The sequence below is a fragment of the Pelophylax lessonae genome (genome assembly GCF_965119305.1).
Source record: "Pelophylax lessonae genome assembly, chromosome: 7".
In the NCBI taxonomy this organism is placed as follows: domain Eukaryota; kingdom Metazoa; phylum Chordata; class Amphibia; order Anura; family Ranidae; genus Pelophylax; species Pelophylax lessonae.
The window spans coordinates 174,849,806-174,866,461 of NC_138774.1; the positions used below are offsets into that span (position 1 = coordinate 174,849,806).

Consider the following 16,656-nt stretch of genomic DNA (forward strand, 5'->3'; position numbering starts at 1 on the left):
TCAAACTATGGCCCTCCAGTTGTTTAGGAACTACAATTCCCATCATGCCTAGTCATGGCTGTGAATGTCAGGGTTTTACAATACCTCATGGGATGTGTAGTTATGCAACAGCTGGAGGGTCATAGTTTGATGATCCTTGCTCTAGTTAAAGAGATCCTGCTGTATGTGGCCAAAATAAGTATTTGCACAGTTAGAAAACTGCTTAAAAAGACCCGGACACCAACTTAAAAACTGCAAATAAAAGAACAAAATAACAATGTTAAATGCTTACTTGCAGTGTTTTTACTATCCATAAATTCTTTTTTTATTCATTTGCAATGTGCTTTTGAGCTTGCTAGCAAAAAAGACTAATCAAATGCCTAGCACAGCCCCCTCCCTCCTTGCACATCATAGCCCTCTTCTCTTTCAGGGGTTTCCAATTACTTCCTGTGCTGGCCTAGCATCTCCACCCCTCCCTTCACCTCCTTATATAATCTTGTATGTAGGTACTGGGGAAGGATTGAAGGGGAATAAGAGTGTCATTTTAGGTGCAGGTCTGAGTGGGGTGGAAGGCTGACAACAAATCCAAGATGTTGGCACCAAGCAGCAGTCTTACTTAGGCTCGGTTCACACTACGTCGCTCCGACTTAGGGGGCGACCTGTGAGGTCGCGTGCAGCGCGACTTCGGCGCGACTTGCACGGACTTCATAAAATGAATGTCTATGCAAGTCGACTCCAGGTCACCCCGAAGTAGTACAGGACCCTTTTTCTAAGTCGGAGCGACTTGTGTCGCTCCTATTAGAACGGCTCCTGTACCGCACAATGGGAGCGTGACAGACCGCGACTTGTCAGGCTGACAAGTCGCGGTCCAAGTTGGACTAGTGTGAATGCGGTCTTAGGGTTTTTAGATGTCTACACAAGAGAGGCTTTTACAGGTAAATTAAATAAAAAGGTCTGGAACAAGAGTATCTACTTGACTATTTTGCAGTAAAGGGAATTCATCTCTTAGATAGTTGTCTCCAGGATAGGTGATACTATTGGAAGATTTCCCCTTTATTTCTAGTATGGTGAAAACATTTTGTAATTTTCTCCCAGTTTTAGCCTTGATGACAAATAGAGAGGAGGACAGAGACAGCAATAAAAATTCGGCCGGATTCCTACAGCTTCCCCATGCTGTCCAAAACTTCTAAATGTGTTTTAGCTATACATACACTTTAACATTCAGTAAAATGAATATCAGAAATTCAACATATCTTTATAAGATAAAAAATATAAAAAGTCTGAAAAGATGTAATTAGAAGGATCCAGACAACATAGGGTGTTAGCACAGGAAAGCTATCTAAAAACAGACACTGCATCAAATATACACACGGCATAAATACCTTAATTTCATATTTATCAGCACTTAGAAGGATGTAATCTCCAGGACTATGCATGACAGATTTCACCTGACATCTCTGCAAGACGACCTATGAGTACACACAATATTTGCATTAGCTAAGCATACGCATACAGTGGTTTATTCCTTTAAAGGATATGTTTACCTTTCATAACATGTTACACCCATATTCGGGGTGTAACATGTAACATGTTATGTATGCACCGGCCCCCACACATCCCCGATCCCTGCTGAGCCAGCTAGCGGGGGTTCTTGTCCACTCGCTAGTTTTCACATTTTTTTTAAAAACTGTGACTGTCCTGGGCTTCACCCACCCAGCCATGTAACTCTTTTACATCGCTCTGTGAATGGAAAACTACAAAATCCGGCAGCCTTTGTAGCTGTTGGCTTGTAGTTTTCAAAGAACTACCACGCAGTGCTGTAGTAGTTCATTCATTCTTCCTGTCAGCATGTATTGGCTTCCTCGTACGAGGTATGGAGAAGCAGATACACTAACAAGTCTGCAGGAGACCTGCATGGCATCAGCTATCTGCTCATCGCTGGTGCAATGCTTTACAGGCTTCTAAAACAAAAAATAATAAATGCACGATTTTTTTACCTGCAAAAAATGTACATTTATTATTTTTTCTGAAAAGGTGAACTTATCCTTTAAGGTATATGTAGACAGAGATCAGGTTTTCAGGGTAGCACACATATAACAAATACTGGAAGGGAAGTCTGGAGGTTGTCCCAAAGAACAGTGAATGGTAGGGTGAACACGTAGCAACCATTATGAATGTCAGTTGTGGAGGATGGCACAGTGCCAGCGGAGATCAGCACTCCTCATACAATAAGTACAAGTAACAGCTGTCAAAAACAAATACACATTTCCTACATGTTTTATCAGGAACAGGGCTGGATATATATTTCAGCTGAGGGGAGATCCTGGACATCTCTTTCAAACACTGAACACTGCAACTTTATTCCCGACTCCAATACTTTACACAGACTGGGGGAGATTTATTAAAATGGAGGCACTCAGAATCTGGTGCAGCTGTGCATGGTAGCCAATCGGCTTCTAACTTCAGCTTGTTCCATTAAGCATTGGAAATAAAACCTGGAAGCTGGTTTCTATGCAGAGTTGCACCAGATTTTGCTCTCTCCAGCTTTAGTAAATAACCCCCACTGTGAGAGGACTGCGCTCCCTTTGTTTTTTTTACATGCATAGTGGCTAAATGCTTAGATCTGTTGCAGCACTTGAGTCTTGTCTCAGATACCAACAAGGGTCCCTATTTGCATGGAATTTTATGATCTTCGAAAGCCCCTGAGACATAAAAATACTGATCACCTGTAAAGAGAATAGCAACCTTCTGTGTACTATCTTCAAAAACACAGAGTACCCCCAACCCACCTGTCTAAGTGCTTCTCTGAATGCCATTTACCTGCCCCTGTATGACCCGGAAGTGCTGAATTCTGGTCCCTGAGCTCCAGTCCCACCAGGCCACTGAGTTATCACAGAAAGATGCAGAAGGGCAAACTTAAGCAGGATTTAAAGCACCCATTATCCCTTCTTTCTAGATATGCATTTTAATTACCAACAGTTGATGTTCATATTCTATTACTTAAAGTGGAGTTCTGGCCTCAAAATCCACTTTGGGCCATCCGCTTGCTCAGTGTCACCTAAAAAAGAAATGGATAGTCACGTTTTTTTTTTCTTCAATTACTTACCTTGATATTGAAGAATTTACACTTACCTTTCTTCCACTTCCTCCCTCTGAGGCCGCGGCCTGCGCCGTCACTTCCTGCTTGCATTGATTCCTGGGAGATGAATGTCATCGCTCCCAGGAGTCAATGCGCCTGCACCGGCCCCGCTCGTCAGTTCCTTTGCAGGCGCGTGATTCCCTGCTAAACAGCTTCTGGGCATGCCCAGAAGCTGTGCAGGAAAGACACGCCTGCCCCGGCAGGGTCCGGTGCAGGGCATTGTGGGACCGAAGAGGACACGAAAGAGGACGCCGAAGAGGAAGCGCTGGCTTCAGCTGCCCACACCTGAGATGGCAGCACTGGACAAGACATTTTCAAGGTAAGTATTTCTTCTAAAAGGTAAGTGCGATCTGGGACAGATCAGAGTCTATCCATTGTGAAATGTACTAGCCCTGACTGTCCCGGGGGTATTTTTATTGTAAAATAGTTTCCGAGGCCAGAACTCCACTTTAATAGAATGAACACATTGAACCTAAACAGCAGAAAATGTTAACACACATTAGATGGGTCACACACAAATGTACTAATTATTCTATGAACTTCAGTACAAGCCGATACCAGTCCCTTAAAGTGAGCAAAAACCTGCCTTGGTGACCCACTCAGTGTGTCCAGTAAGCGTATTCAAGCATGATCCGGAAGATAAGGCCCAGATTTTCACAGTGTTATCTGCAGAACCACTGACCAAAACGTCCAGTTCATCATTATAGTCCACACTGAACACTGCAAAGAATGAAGAAAAGCACTTCTGTAAACCGCAACAAATCATCTGCTTCTTTTCATAGTCTAACCTACATCAGTGCACTAATCTGAATAATCGCTAAAGGCAATACAAACACTTTCCCTTCTATACACATCAACTACAAGCATGTATGTCCTACATGTTTTATATAGAACAATACTGAAGCTGTGGGTGAATTCTGGAAGCCTGGTTCATGCACTAGACACTTCACACTTTTTTACCGCACACACTAGAAGGGGATCCACTCCCCATGTTTATTTTACATCCACAGTAGATAAGTGCTTATATTTCTGGCCTTGTAGCACTTGTGTCTTGTAACAGATACCTATGATGGTCACTATCTGTATTTTTTTATGATCTTCTAGAGCCCCTGGGACATACAGGCAGCCAGTACCCACCTGTAAATAGAAGTGCAGATTTTTGACCGACTGAAAAACAGTAATTTTAGAGATTCTTTGTTTTTTTTCCAGCCAAACAATTTTGGTGTACCACCTACAGAATTCACCTCACTCACAAGTGACAAGAGTACCTCCACCCACGTGCCTAGACGTTTCTCTGTAGGCAACTCACCTGCCCCTGTATGACCACGGAAGTGCTGAATTCTTGTTCCTGAGCTCCAGTCCCAGCAGGCCACTGTGTTATCAAAGGAGCCAGTGATGAGTTTCTGTTCATCGAAGGTCACAGCAGCACATGTGTGTGTCTGGATCCCATATATACACTGACCAGTGCTGACGTCCCACAGTTTGGCGGATAAGTCATCTGAGCCTGTATGAGAGAGATCTATGTGTAGCTAACAGACAAGACATCCATGTGCGAGCAAGATCCATGTGTGACTGGAAATTTTGTACATACTGTAAAATCCATTTCTTGGGAGTTGAGTGACAAGAATTCAGAGACTGATGGGTTATACTGCCACCTACAGGAGAATTGGACACTGGCAAACAAATAAATAGTGACCAGATCGATGTAAACGCTCCTACTCCCAAATATGCCGTAGTTTGGAGGAAATCAATTACAAGAACATGCTAACAGACACAAAGAGGTGGATTTATGTCTCTCAAACTAAAAAAATAAAATAAAAATGAATTTTATGTCATGTATAAAAAATCTCACTTACTTTCTTGTTTTTTGAGGGACATAGGAAATCAGAGATTGCTGCAACATTCAAAAGCAGCTCAAGTAAAGGGGAAGCAAAAGCAACAAAATGCTACCAGGCTCACACACAAAAACCCAAAAAACTAGGGGTTGCCTGCAGATCAAAAAGCTATTTGAACAACCTTACACCCAAAGCGGGCATCAGATGAGGCCTGAACATCCACCTGGTAAAACTTGGAGACGTTTTAATAGGTGGATGGTAGAGAAGCCCTTAAGACCTACAGTATCTCACAAAAGTGAGTACACCCCTCACCTTTTTGTAAATATATATCTTTTTATGTGACAACACTGAAGAAATGACACTTTGCTACAATGTAAAGTAGTGAGTGTACAGCTTGTATAACAGTGTAAATTTGCTGTCCTCTCAAAATAACTCAACACACAGCCATTAATGTCTAAACCGCTGGCAACAAAAGTGAGTACACCCCTAAGTGACAATGTCCAAATTGGGCCCAAAGTGTCAATATTCTGTGTGGCCACCATTATTTTCAGGCACTGCCCTAACCCTCTTGGGCATGGAGTTCACCAGAGCTTCACAGGTTGCCACTGAAGTTCTCTTCCACTCCTCCATAATGACATCACAGAGCTGGTGGATGTTCGAGACCTTGCACTTCTCCACCTTCCGTTTGAGGATTCCCCACAGATGCTCAATAAGGTTTAGGTCTGGAGACATGCTTGGCAAGTCCATCATCTTTACCCTCAGCTTCTTTAGCAAGGCAGTGGTCATCTTGGATGTGTGTTTGGGGTCATTATCATGTTGGAATACTGCCCTGCGTCCCAGTCTCTGAAGGGAGGGGATCATGCTCTGCTTCAGTATGTCACAGTACATGTTAGCATTCATGGTTCTCTCAATGAACTGTAGCTCCCCACTGCTGGCAGTATTCATGCAGCCCCAGACCATGACACTGCCACCACCATGCATGACTGTAGGTAAGACACTCAAAAAGAAAAAAATGTGAATACTGCGCTGTCCAAAAAAAAGGAGCTGCTAGCACAAACAACTGACAGTAAAAGTTCACATGGTGAATGAGGGGGACCAATATTACCCACCAGGAAGGTGAAGTATATAGCTTATTTACAAGCTACATGGTGAATGAGGGATTTACCCTTCCTCCTCTCCATTGATTGTGGGCCTGTGGGAACATCCGATGGTAACATCCACTATAGAGGAATCCAGGATCTTATTTGTGAAGCTCGTTTGACCTGTATGCTATATGGCAGTATAGGTCTATGCGATTTGGTGAGCGCATAATTTATTATTTGTTCCATCTGGTGACGGAATCTGACTGCCACTCTGATCATCTTTACCATTGCTGGATTCCATACTTCACCTGTGGATTTAGTGTGTTCTATGCACACTCTTCTTGCTATTTGGGACTTTTTTCACCTATTTTTGTTAGGTCTTTATGATTCTTATTATACACCATCATATGTATTTATGGGACTTTTCTTCACTGGCATTTGACAAGGTGTTATGTTTATTAATGTGAAAGAAAATAGGGTGCGCTAACCATACAATTATGCGGCAGCACTGAAATGGGGAAAATAAATGTGAAAAAAGATATAGTGCACTCAACACAATCATAAATATTAAACATATGACATCTGGGATGACCCAAATATGATCTTCATACAGTGTGAAAAACCATATGTGAAAATTCTTTATGCAAAAACATATAATTTATAACAATCGTGAAAAAAAATATATATGAAGTCCTCCAATTGATCCAGGTAATCTCAAATAGCCAAAGATCAAGCTTCCATCATCAATAGTGGATCTTCAATCTTGCTAATCTTAGACCGATATGTGAGGGTGAAATAGAAGAATAGCCTCTTACCAGATAACACTAAAAAGTGAGCCTTATAGGTGAATAGGCACTTTCCACACGTGAACAAATGAAATCAAGTGAGGTGACACCTCGGTGGTAGTGCAAACTTCTTACCAGAAGTGTGTAGAGGGTAGGCATAAACCACTGTCGTTTATACGGATGCACCAGACAGAAGGTATCTAAGGGCGGCTTCAATGCGTGGGCTGAATGTTTCTCCACTTCACCATATCCAACTAACCGATGTGGCTGGCGATACTGTACTCTAATGTAGCTCCCCCATAACAAAAGATATAAAGTGCCAATAGTGCATTATCCTTTTAAAAAAAACCTTTATTAAAAAAGAAACACACTTACATGGCAAATGGAAGGAACTGGGCATAAACAATGGTTCCAAGTGTACCGAACGTGACCGCCTGCAGTGCGGAACACATGGTGTGGCATGACGGCATGGCTACTCCCCCCAACGCGTTTCTCCTTATCAGGCTTCAGCTGGGACCGGAGCACGGTTTATGTTATGTTTATTAAATATGCACAATTATTGTGAATATTCAAGGTTCACTAATCATTTCTAGCGCTGCACTTTTATCCATTTTGTAGGCAAGATACACTTGTCTTTGTACTCCTCATCTGGTTGCCGCCACACACGCTTGACACCATCTGAACCAAATAGATTTGTCTTGGTCTCATCAGAACACAGGACATGGTTCCAGTAATCCATGTCCTTAGTTTGTTTGTTTTCAGCAAACTGTTTGCAGGCTTTCTTGTGCATCATCTTTAGAAGAGGCTTCCTTCTGTGAAGACAGCCATGCAGATCAATTTGATGCAGTGTGCGGCATATGGTCTGAGCACTGACAGACTGACCCCCCACCCCTTCAACCTCTACAGCAATGCTGACAGCACTCATACGTCTATTTCCCAAAGACAACCTCTGGATAGGACGTTGAGCATGTGCACTAAACTTTTTTGGTCGACCATGGCGAGGCCTTTTCTGAGTAGAACCTGTCCTGTTAAACCGCTGTATGGTCTTGGCCATCGTGCTGCAGCTCAGTTTCAGGGTATTGGCAATCCTCTTATAGCCTAGGCCATCTTTATGTAGAGCAACAAATGTTTTTTTCAGATCCTCTGAGAGTTCTTGGCTATGAGGTACAATGTTGAACTTTTAGTAAGCAGTATGATCACATGATATCACATGATACCAGGAAAGGAAAATGGCTCATTGGGCCCAATTTGGACATGATCACTTAGGGGTGTACTCACTTCTGCTGCCAGCATTTTAGACATTAATGGCTGTGTTGAGTTATTTTGAGGGGACAGCAAATTTACACTTTTATACAAGCTGTACACTCACTGCTTTACATTGTTGGAAAGTGTAATTTCTTCAGTGTTGTCACATGAAAAGGTATAATAAAATATTCACAAAAATGTGAGGGGTGTACTCATTTTTGTGAGATAAAGTAGGCTTCAACAAGCCATGCTGTTAAAGCCAGCAATAATGAAGCAGTATAGTAAACCCATCCTCGAGACAGATCTGGATCAATATAACCCATAGAAATATTCCACCACTGTTACTGAGCTGATGGCCCCTTGGTTCAGAAGACCCGCAAAGGCTACATGGTCTGCGATGCCTTCTTTCCAGATCTTGCAAACAGATTCCTTCCCACTTTGGAAAGAGAGGACACCCTTCATGTTGAAGAGAGTTTACCTGCTAGTTTGCAGGACCTGGAAGCCCAATGTTTGCAGCTGAACTGGATTCCTGGCTGGAACTTGCTTTTTTAGTTTGAGGACTGGGAGTAATGAAGGGAACTCTTCTTGATCTCCAAGGAAGGATTGGGGGTGGGAGAGAATTAATTAAACTTCCCAGCTTGAGCTCTAGACTTCTTTTGCTGGGGCAGGTCAGTTTTCTTTCCTGTGATCCTCAATGACACAGCTCCGAAGATACAATGTCCCTTGGAGCAACCACTTTTGGCACGCCTGCTCCAAACTCCAACACTTAACTAAAAAGTCCTCCACGTGTTCACTAACATAAGTGAAATGAGTCAGGAGACATAATGCAATCCTTCGACAAAGTGGCATTGGGCTGCAAGCATAAGACCTAAATGCTACACAAGCAAGGGATTGGCTTGAAGACCAGATCCCTGCTTATGGTCTTAGTGCAGTTCACTATAGTTTGACAGACCAGCATCATGGCCAAGGTAGGTTGCAGGTCTAGACCTACCAGAGAAATCAAGATCTTGGAAAGATTATTTGTAATTTTCAAAATAATAAAAGATGGAATCCTAAAAACAGACATATCCTCCACGGGGATTGTCAATGTTTTGTTAGGATGGGTTACTGCTGGATCCCCATTGGGAACAGCCCACTTCTTAACAAAATGGATACATGGCTCTCAATCATTTGGGCATAGCCAGCGCACTGGGAAGGTCTTTGATGTCTCAGGGTCTCTACAGGAGCCTAAAGAGGTAACAGCACTGGTAGAAGCTGCAGGCTGATGCTCCAGTTCTAAAGTGGTGTAAACAGCATCATTAATTGCAGAGATGGCCTCTACAAGTCTGGGAGATGTAGCAGCAGCCTGAGACTCCTCAGGATTTTAGCGACTCAACATCAGACAGAGCTTCTGCAGCGAAAGGCTCAGAGGCTGTGGGCAGATCATATAAGGATTCTGCAGAGGAAGGCATGGAAATATCTCTATGGCTTCTACAGACACAGTTAGCAAAAAAACTAAAATCAGGCCCACAAAATCTTGCTTAAATGCAATAAAATCCTCCTGTGATAGAAGGCATCCATGCCTGATGAAGCTATTGAAGACTTTGAGGACGGCAGAGACTCAAGCAACATTCCAGTGTCACTCCCTTCAGTGGGTACAAAGACAAACTGAGGAAAATCCATGTGTCACTTGTGATCAGGAGCAGTGTCAGAAAGGCCCTTCATCAATGCTGAATAGCAAGTGAGTGCATGTGCCATTCCGCTTAGCAGATCAGTGCTCAATCCTTCAGTGGTAAACTGGCAGAAAGTTGGGGGTTATATTGGTGCCCGGTGGGCCTATTAATGAGGTAGCCCAATGTGCACAGCCTACTCACAAAGTGAGTCTTCAGAGACTGGATCAGACGAGAGTCTGTGCCATTGCCCTGGACCCAGAAAGCATTCTGTGGCTAAATAACAATACACACAGGGCTGGAAAGCATCACAATGCAGAGCTCAGTGCCCAAAGGTTACATTTCAGACAAGCCCCATGATTGTCTGATCAATGGGGTGCAGTTACGGTCTCTGCAACTAGTGCTGAGGATACATCAATCCAGATAGCTGCATATAGAGACAAGCTCAAACATCTTGAACAAAAATCCTAAAAATTAGGGAAAAAAACTTTTTTGATTGAGAAAAAACAAGAGGAGAAGCTAGCAAGAAAGTTAAGACTTTCATCAGCAGAGCAGAGAAAGGCATCTATCCAACTAGCAAAAGAACTAAAGCATGCTTGGTGTAAGAGGATTTATACTGTGCTGATCACTGTTTTTTGTTTACATTGTCCAGTTCTCCTGTAGGCAGAGGAATAACTCAACAGTCTCTGAATTCATTGTCCCTCGAACAAGAAACCCAAGAAAGGATTAATAAGTTTACATTTTTTACATCTAATGTCAGTTTTCTTTGCTTTTATATGTTGTGGAATTTGGTCAGTTGGGTACACAACTGACAAAGCAGTGCACTCTGGAACAGCTAAGGCTGGACAGTTTTGTTGCAAGACATGGTGGTGCGGGCCCATTGGAGTGAACTTTTGTTCATATACAATGAAGAGTCTTCAGTGAAATGCCCTTCATATGAAATACACTTCAAAGGGGCTGACAGTTCCAATACAAATGCCAGGAACTGCTAAGTATGGAGGGAAGAACACAATACATCTTCCAGTCAAAATATTTCTCTTCCTTCAACTCTATATGCAGGATGTTACTACAGCAGACACTCACCTGTACAGAGGAGGCCATCTTTATAATAAAGTGCATAAACTCTGGCACTGTGCCCAATCAGTGACGCAGTCTGGAATGCTTCATGATTGGCCAGTTGTTTCATCCGCAAGATGGCCTTCAGGTAAACATTCTTCCAGTGAAGAGTATCCTGCACGGTTTCATCAATCTGCCAGCCTAAACTCCGACATGCAGTCTGCCACACCTCTGTACAGGCACTTATCACCTTGTTCCATTGCTTAGAGACCAGGCAGCATGTGAGTAAGGTCTGCGGGTCCAGCCACTTTAGCAAGTAGAAGCTAAGCTCCAGTGGAAGAAGTTTCAGGAAATCTCTCTTTAGAAGTGTCTCTAGATTATTGGAGAGATGCCGCAGCTGCACGGCCCCGCTTAGGCTGATCAAGTGATCCAAAGTCTCATTTTTCTGCAGGTCAGTCAAGGTGAAGAAGGACACTGAAAGGTTTTCAAGCCATGTCTCAAAATCCTTCTTCTCCATAGGTTTCTGGTAACAGCAGGCTGGGGGAAAACAGATGAAAATCACCAAAATGTCATCCAGTAAACCAGGCAGCCCATTTTACACAAGGGCATATACTTTTAAGACAAAAGATTGGTATAGTTGATAAGGATTAGAAAAAACAAAAGTTCAACTTTTCACAACTTCTGCAGCTTTTGCCCAGAGGAAAGCAAATATCACCCCCCCCCCGCCTTCCCAGGGCAACTACTGCCAATTCTGCCACACAAAAGGAAAACCAAATTCCTTTCTGACCCTCCCAAAGTCAGTCCTTTGGATTAAATATTGCTCTTTTTAGTGATTGTAACTGGATATTTACAGTGGATATACAAAGTCCCCTGTTAAAATGTCAGGCTTCTGTGGTGTAAAAAAAATGAGACAAAAATAAATCATTTCAGAATTTTTTCCACCTTTAATGTGACCTATAAACTGTAAAACCCAATTGAAAAACAAACTGAAATCTTTTAGAGGGAGGGAGGAAGGGGGGAGTAAAATAAAAAACGAAAATAATGTGGTTGCATAAGTGTGCACACCCTCCAATAACTGGGGGTGAAGCTATGTTCAGAATTAAGCAATCACATTCAAACTCATGTTAAATAGGAGTCAGTACATACCTGCCATCATTTAAGTGCCTCTGATTAACCCCAAATTATTCAAACTGGAAAGTGCAAAATCTGCCGACAATTGGCTGCGATTTGACATGCGTTTTCACCTGTCAAATCGCGCTGATGTGAATGGGGGCTTATTGTCAAAGCTTAATTGAACAAGCTCAATTTAGAAGCTGAATGTCTACCATGCACAGCCCCATCAGATTCTGAGAGCTCCAGTTTTGGTAAACCTCCCCCTACATGTATACTCGTCTCCCTTTTATTTTAATTCCATGTCAAACTTGTAGTTTCTAGAGTAAAAACTGGTGAACAATAGCAAAAGAATAGAGCAACGAGCAGAAAAATTAACAGCAATTATATTGCTTATCTTTAAAAAAAAAAGAAAAAGAAAGAAAGGGTAGGTGGAAACTAGCAGCTAAAGCTTTTTATTCTAAATCTCAATACTACAGTTGGCTGCAGTCCACACCTCCACAAATTGGAAAAATGGCAGAAACAACTTGGATAGATGTGATTAAAGGCTCTTCCCTTAAAGCGGTGTTTCAGCCTCCCCCTCCAAAAAATAAAAGTCAGCAGCTACACATACTGTAGCTTCTGACTTTTTATATTAGGGCACTTACCTGTCCTGGAGTCCACCGATGTTTCCATCGGCTGTCGGGTGCTGTCGCCACCATTGCTGATAAGGGAACCCGGCAGTGAAGCCTTGCGGCTTCACGGGCGGGTCCCTACTGCGCATGCACGAAGCACGCTGTGCATTTTGCATTGGCTCGGCGGGGGAAGGAGGAGGAGGCCAAACTTCCGAGGGATGGCACAGTCTCCAAAAAAAGGGGAAGGGTACCTGTCAAAAACAGGTACCCGTTCCCCCCTCCCCCTTGAAAGGTGCCAAATGTGGCACCGGAGGGGGGGGGGGGGGAGGAAGCAAATGAGTGGAAGTTCCACTTTTGAGTGGAACTCCACTTTAAAGGAAATTTCTTCCTGGAAAGAGTTAAAAAAAAGTTAGAATCATCCTCCAGAACAGATTTACTGGATTTAAAGGGGAACTTAACCCACTGATTTAGGCTCGGTTTACACTGGGGCGGCACGACTCTGTACTACTTCGGGGGCGACTTGTGCATTCCCATGCACCACGACTTCGGAGCGACTTGCATGGACTTCACATAATGGAAGTCTATACAAGTCGCTCTGAGGTCGCCCCGAAGTAGTACAGGACCCTTTTTCTAAGTCGGAGCGACTTGTGTCGCTCCTATTACAACGGGTCCTGTAGCAGTCAATGGACCGCGAGGGAGCGCGACTTGTCAGGCTGACAAGTCGCGCTAGTGTGAATCGAGTCTTAAAGTGAAACGACATTAACTGATTTAACTGTTTCCCAAATTATTGTTTTTTTTTAAGCGGAACTAAACCCAGCGGAACTGGATTTAATGACTTAAAAAAACTGTTACTGTCCCAGCATGCTGGGAATGCTTACAGTTACATTGGCTGTGCTCTCAACCAAATTGTCAAACCATCAAATGGCTGGAGCCATAACTGATCACATGTGCAGCACCATGGCAGTTGAAGATCAAAACAGAGGCCAAGATGGCAGCTTCTTTGGCTGAAAAAAATAGGATGGTTTAGTTCTGCTTTAAAGGCATGCCGTGAATGATAACTGTCACATTTGCTTGTGCTCTCAATCGAATTGTCAAATCATCAGTTATGGCTGGTGCCATAACTGTTCATGTGTACAATACCATGCCAACTGCAGATCAAACAGAGCCCAAGATAGTAGCTTCCATGGCTGTAAAGGATAGGAGAGTTTAGTTCCGCTCGGTTTTGAAAAACGGATACATTAAAGGCATGACATGAATGATAAATGTCACATCTGCCTGTGCTCTCAACTGACCTGTCAAGCCATCAAATTACTTGTGTCATAGCTGATCACATGTGCAACACCATGGCAAATGCTGATCAATCAGAGGCGAAGATGGCAGCTTCCTTGGCTGTAAATGATAGAAGGGTTTAGTTCCGCTTTAACTATATTAAAATCTTGCATAACTGAACAGAGATTGCCAGAGCAGCTTCATAATGGAGGAGAGCTAGGCAAGTGATGAAAAGAGAAACGTTCCAATATTACAGTGACAACGGACTAAGGGGGTATTTCTCCCACTTTAGAAAGACCTCTTTCTACTACTTCTTGTTGCACCAATATGACAGAAAGTGAAGGAAAATCGCCCAAATGAGATACCGATAAAAAAAAAAGAATTGACAGGACAGGAGTTTTAAATGTTTCCAAAACTATCTAGAAAAAATAAAAAATTGCTTTAGATATATTTTAAACCCCAACGCAACCCTGGGCATGCCTGCAGGCACCAGGTATGACTGATCTGAAAAACCTAACCCCTAAACCCCATTTTTTAATTGTAATAGCAAAAGAAAAAAAAACAACCCTAAAGGCCTCATTGACAGAGGATCATATACCACACAGGCGCCTCTAAACTTTTTTGTTCTACCAGCCAAACACCAAAATCCAAAACTTTTTTGCCCGCAGATTCCCTGCACCAGACTGACTGCTAGTCAAAAGAAAGAATAATGAACATTATTATATTTTCACATTTTGGAACCTGTTTATTTTTATCATATGTGGTGGTCACTATATAACATGACATGCAACTCCTGGCTGACTAACAGCACTACAGATAAGTGATACCTGCATGACAGTAATATAAAGTTTATACAAGACTCATGCTCCTCGTCTCAGTAATATACAGTGTCGATTTAAAAAGAATTATACTATCAAAGTAACATATAGAGGACAGGGGAGCAATACGCACCATCACAGTAATGTCTCCTCTAATCGGCACACCACTGACTCAGCATACCCTATAGATGATGCCTGGACAGAATGACAAAAGGACATATTATAAACACACATACTTTTTTTTAAAGCTTCTCTGATACAGAGATTGAGGTACAGTGGTGATCGAAAGTTTGGGCACCCCAGGTAAAAATTTGTATTAACCACTCTACAACCGCTCACAGTAATACTACTGCGGCAGAGTGGCTCGTTATCGTCCAGCGACGTAGTATTAACGTCGTTGGACACTCCCCCTTCCGGGCGGCGCTTGCGCGCCGCCGGAGGCTCGCTCCCGCTGTTTTCATTCACAGCGGGAGTCGGGCCAGGGGAGGAGCAGCGGCGATCGCCGCTGTTCTTACCCGATCGTCGGGGATCGAGTCTGGAGATCCGCCCGCTGTGTGTAAACACAGCGGGCGGATCTCCATAGTGACAGGGAGTGACAGATCGGACTGTTCAGCATAGCTGGACATCCGATCTGTCCATGACTCACACAGTCACCTCCCCCCCTACACGTCAGTAAGCACCAGGCATACATTAACCCCTCCCTCTCCAATAAAATTAACCCCTTCCCTGCCAGTGTCATTTTTACAGTAACAGTGCATATTTATAGCACTGATTACTGCAGTAATGTCACTGGCACCCCCAAAAGTGTCAAAAATGTCAGTCAAGGGTCCGATCTGTCCGCCGCAATGTCGCAGTCCCGCAAAAAAAAAAAATCGCAGATCGCCGCCATTACGCGTTAAAAAAAAAACACCAAAAATGACAGAAATCTTTCCCTTTGTTAGTAAACGCAATAACTTTTGCGCAAACCAATCAAAATACGCTTATTGCGATTTTTTTTACCAAACATATGTAGCATAAAACAAATTGGCCAAAAATTTTAAAAAAAATTGGTTTTTACATCTTTTTTGGGGGGAATTTCATATAAAAAAATGTTAAAAATATTGTTATTTTTTCAAAATAAACGCTCTTTTTTTGTTTATAGCGCAAAAAGTAAAAATCGCACAGGTGATCAAATACCACCAAAAGAAAGCTCTGTTTGTGGGAAAAAAAGGACGTAAATTTTGTTTGGGTACGGCGTCGCACGACCGCGCAATTGTCAGTTGAAGTCGCACAGCGCCGAATCGCAAAAAGTGGCCTGGACGGAAGACAGCAAAATCCTCCGGTGGTAAAGTGGTTAATGTGCATAAAGAAGCCAAGGAAAGATGGAAAAATCTCCAAAATGCATCAAATTACAGATTGGACATTCTTATAATATGTCAACAAAAGTTAGATTTTATTTCCATCATTGACACTTTCAAAATTACAGAAAACAAAAAAATGGCGTCTGCAAAAGTTTGGGCACCCTACAGAGTTAATATCTTGTACTGCCCCCTTTGGCAAGTATCACAGCTTGTAAATGCTTTTTGTGGCCAGCCAAGAGTATTTCAATTCTTGTTTGAGGTACCTTTGCCCATTCTTCCTTACAAAAGTCTTCCAGTCCTTTGAGATTTCTGGGCTGTCTGTCACGCACTGCTCTTTTAAGGTCTATCAATAGATTTTCAATTATGTTGAGGTCAGGAGATTGTGAAGGCCATGGCAAATTCTTCAGTTTATGCCCCTTGATGTAATCCCCCATGGATTTTGAGGTGTGTTTTGGATCATTATCCATTTGTAGAAGCCATCCTCTCTTTAACTTCAGCTTTTTCACAGATGGCATCAAGTTACCATCCAAAATTTGCTGAAATTTTATTGAATCCATTTTTCCATCTACTTGTGAGATGTTCCCTGTGCCACTGGCTGCAATACAACCCCAAAGCATGATTGATCCACCCCTATGCTTAACAGTTGGACAGAGGTTCTTTTCATTAAATTCTGTGCCCCTTCTTCTCCAAACGTACCTTTGCTCATTTCGGCCAAAAAGTTTGATTTTAACCTCA

At 42.7% G+C, this 16,656-nt stretch overlaps 2 protein-coding genes across 3 annotated transcripts in view; one reads left to right on the top strand and one right to left on the bottom strand.

Annotated features, from left to right (window-relative positions):
- The window catches only part of LOC309559886 (sulfotransferase 1C1-like), a 231,890-nt gene that overhangs the window by 99,666 nt on the left and 115,568 nt on the right, over positions 1–16,656 (top strand). The gene's annotated exons all lie outside the window — the stretch shown is intronic.
- Positions 1–16,656, bottom strand: part of FBXW2 (F-box and WD repeat domain containing 2) — a 36,981-nt gene that overhangs the window by 8,121 nt on the left and 12,204 nt on the right. The window contains exons 2-6 of one of the 2 annotated variants that reach the window (XM_082264553.1): positions 14,715–14,776; positions 10,798–11,307; positions 4,428–4,622; positions 3,705–3,838; positions 1,362–1,448 (exon numbers count right to left, since the gene is read on the bottom strand). In XM_082264553.1, the coding sequence (XP_082120679.1) occupies positions 1,362–1,448; positions 3,705–3,838; positions 4,428–4,622; positions 10,798–11,287 (906 nt within the window). In that variant the 5' untranslated portion in view covers positions 11,288–11,307; positions 14,715–14,776. Of the gene's footprint in view, positions 1–1,361; positions 1,449–3,704; positions 3,839–4,427; positions 4,638–10,797; positions 11,308–14,714; positions 14,777–16,656 lie in introns of both variants that reach the window. The other variant, XM_082264552.1, reaches the window with a different exon arrangement.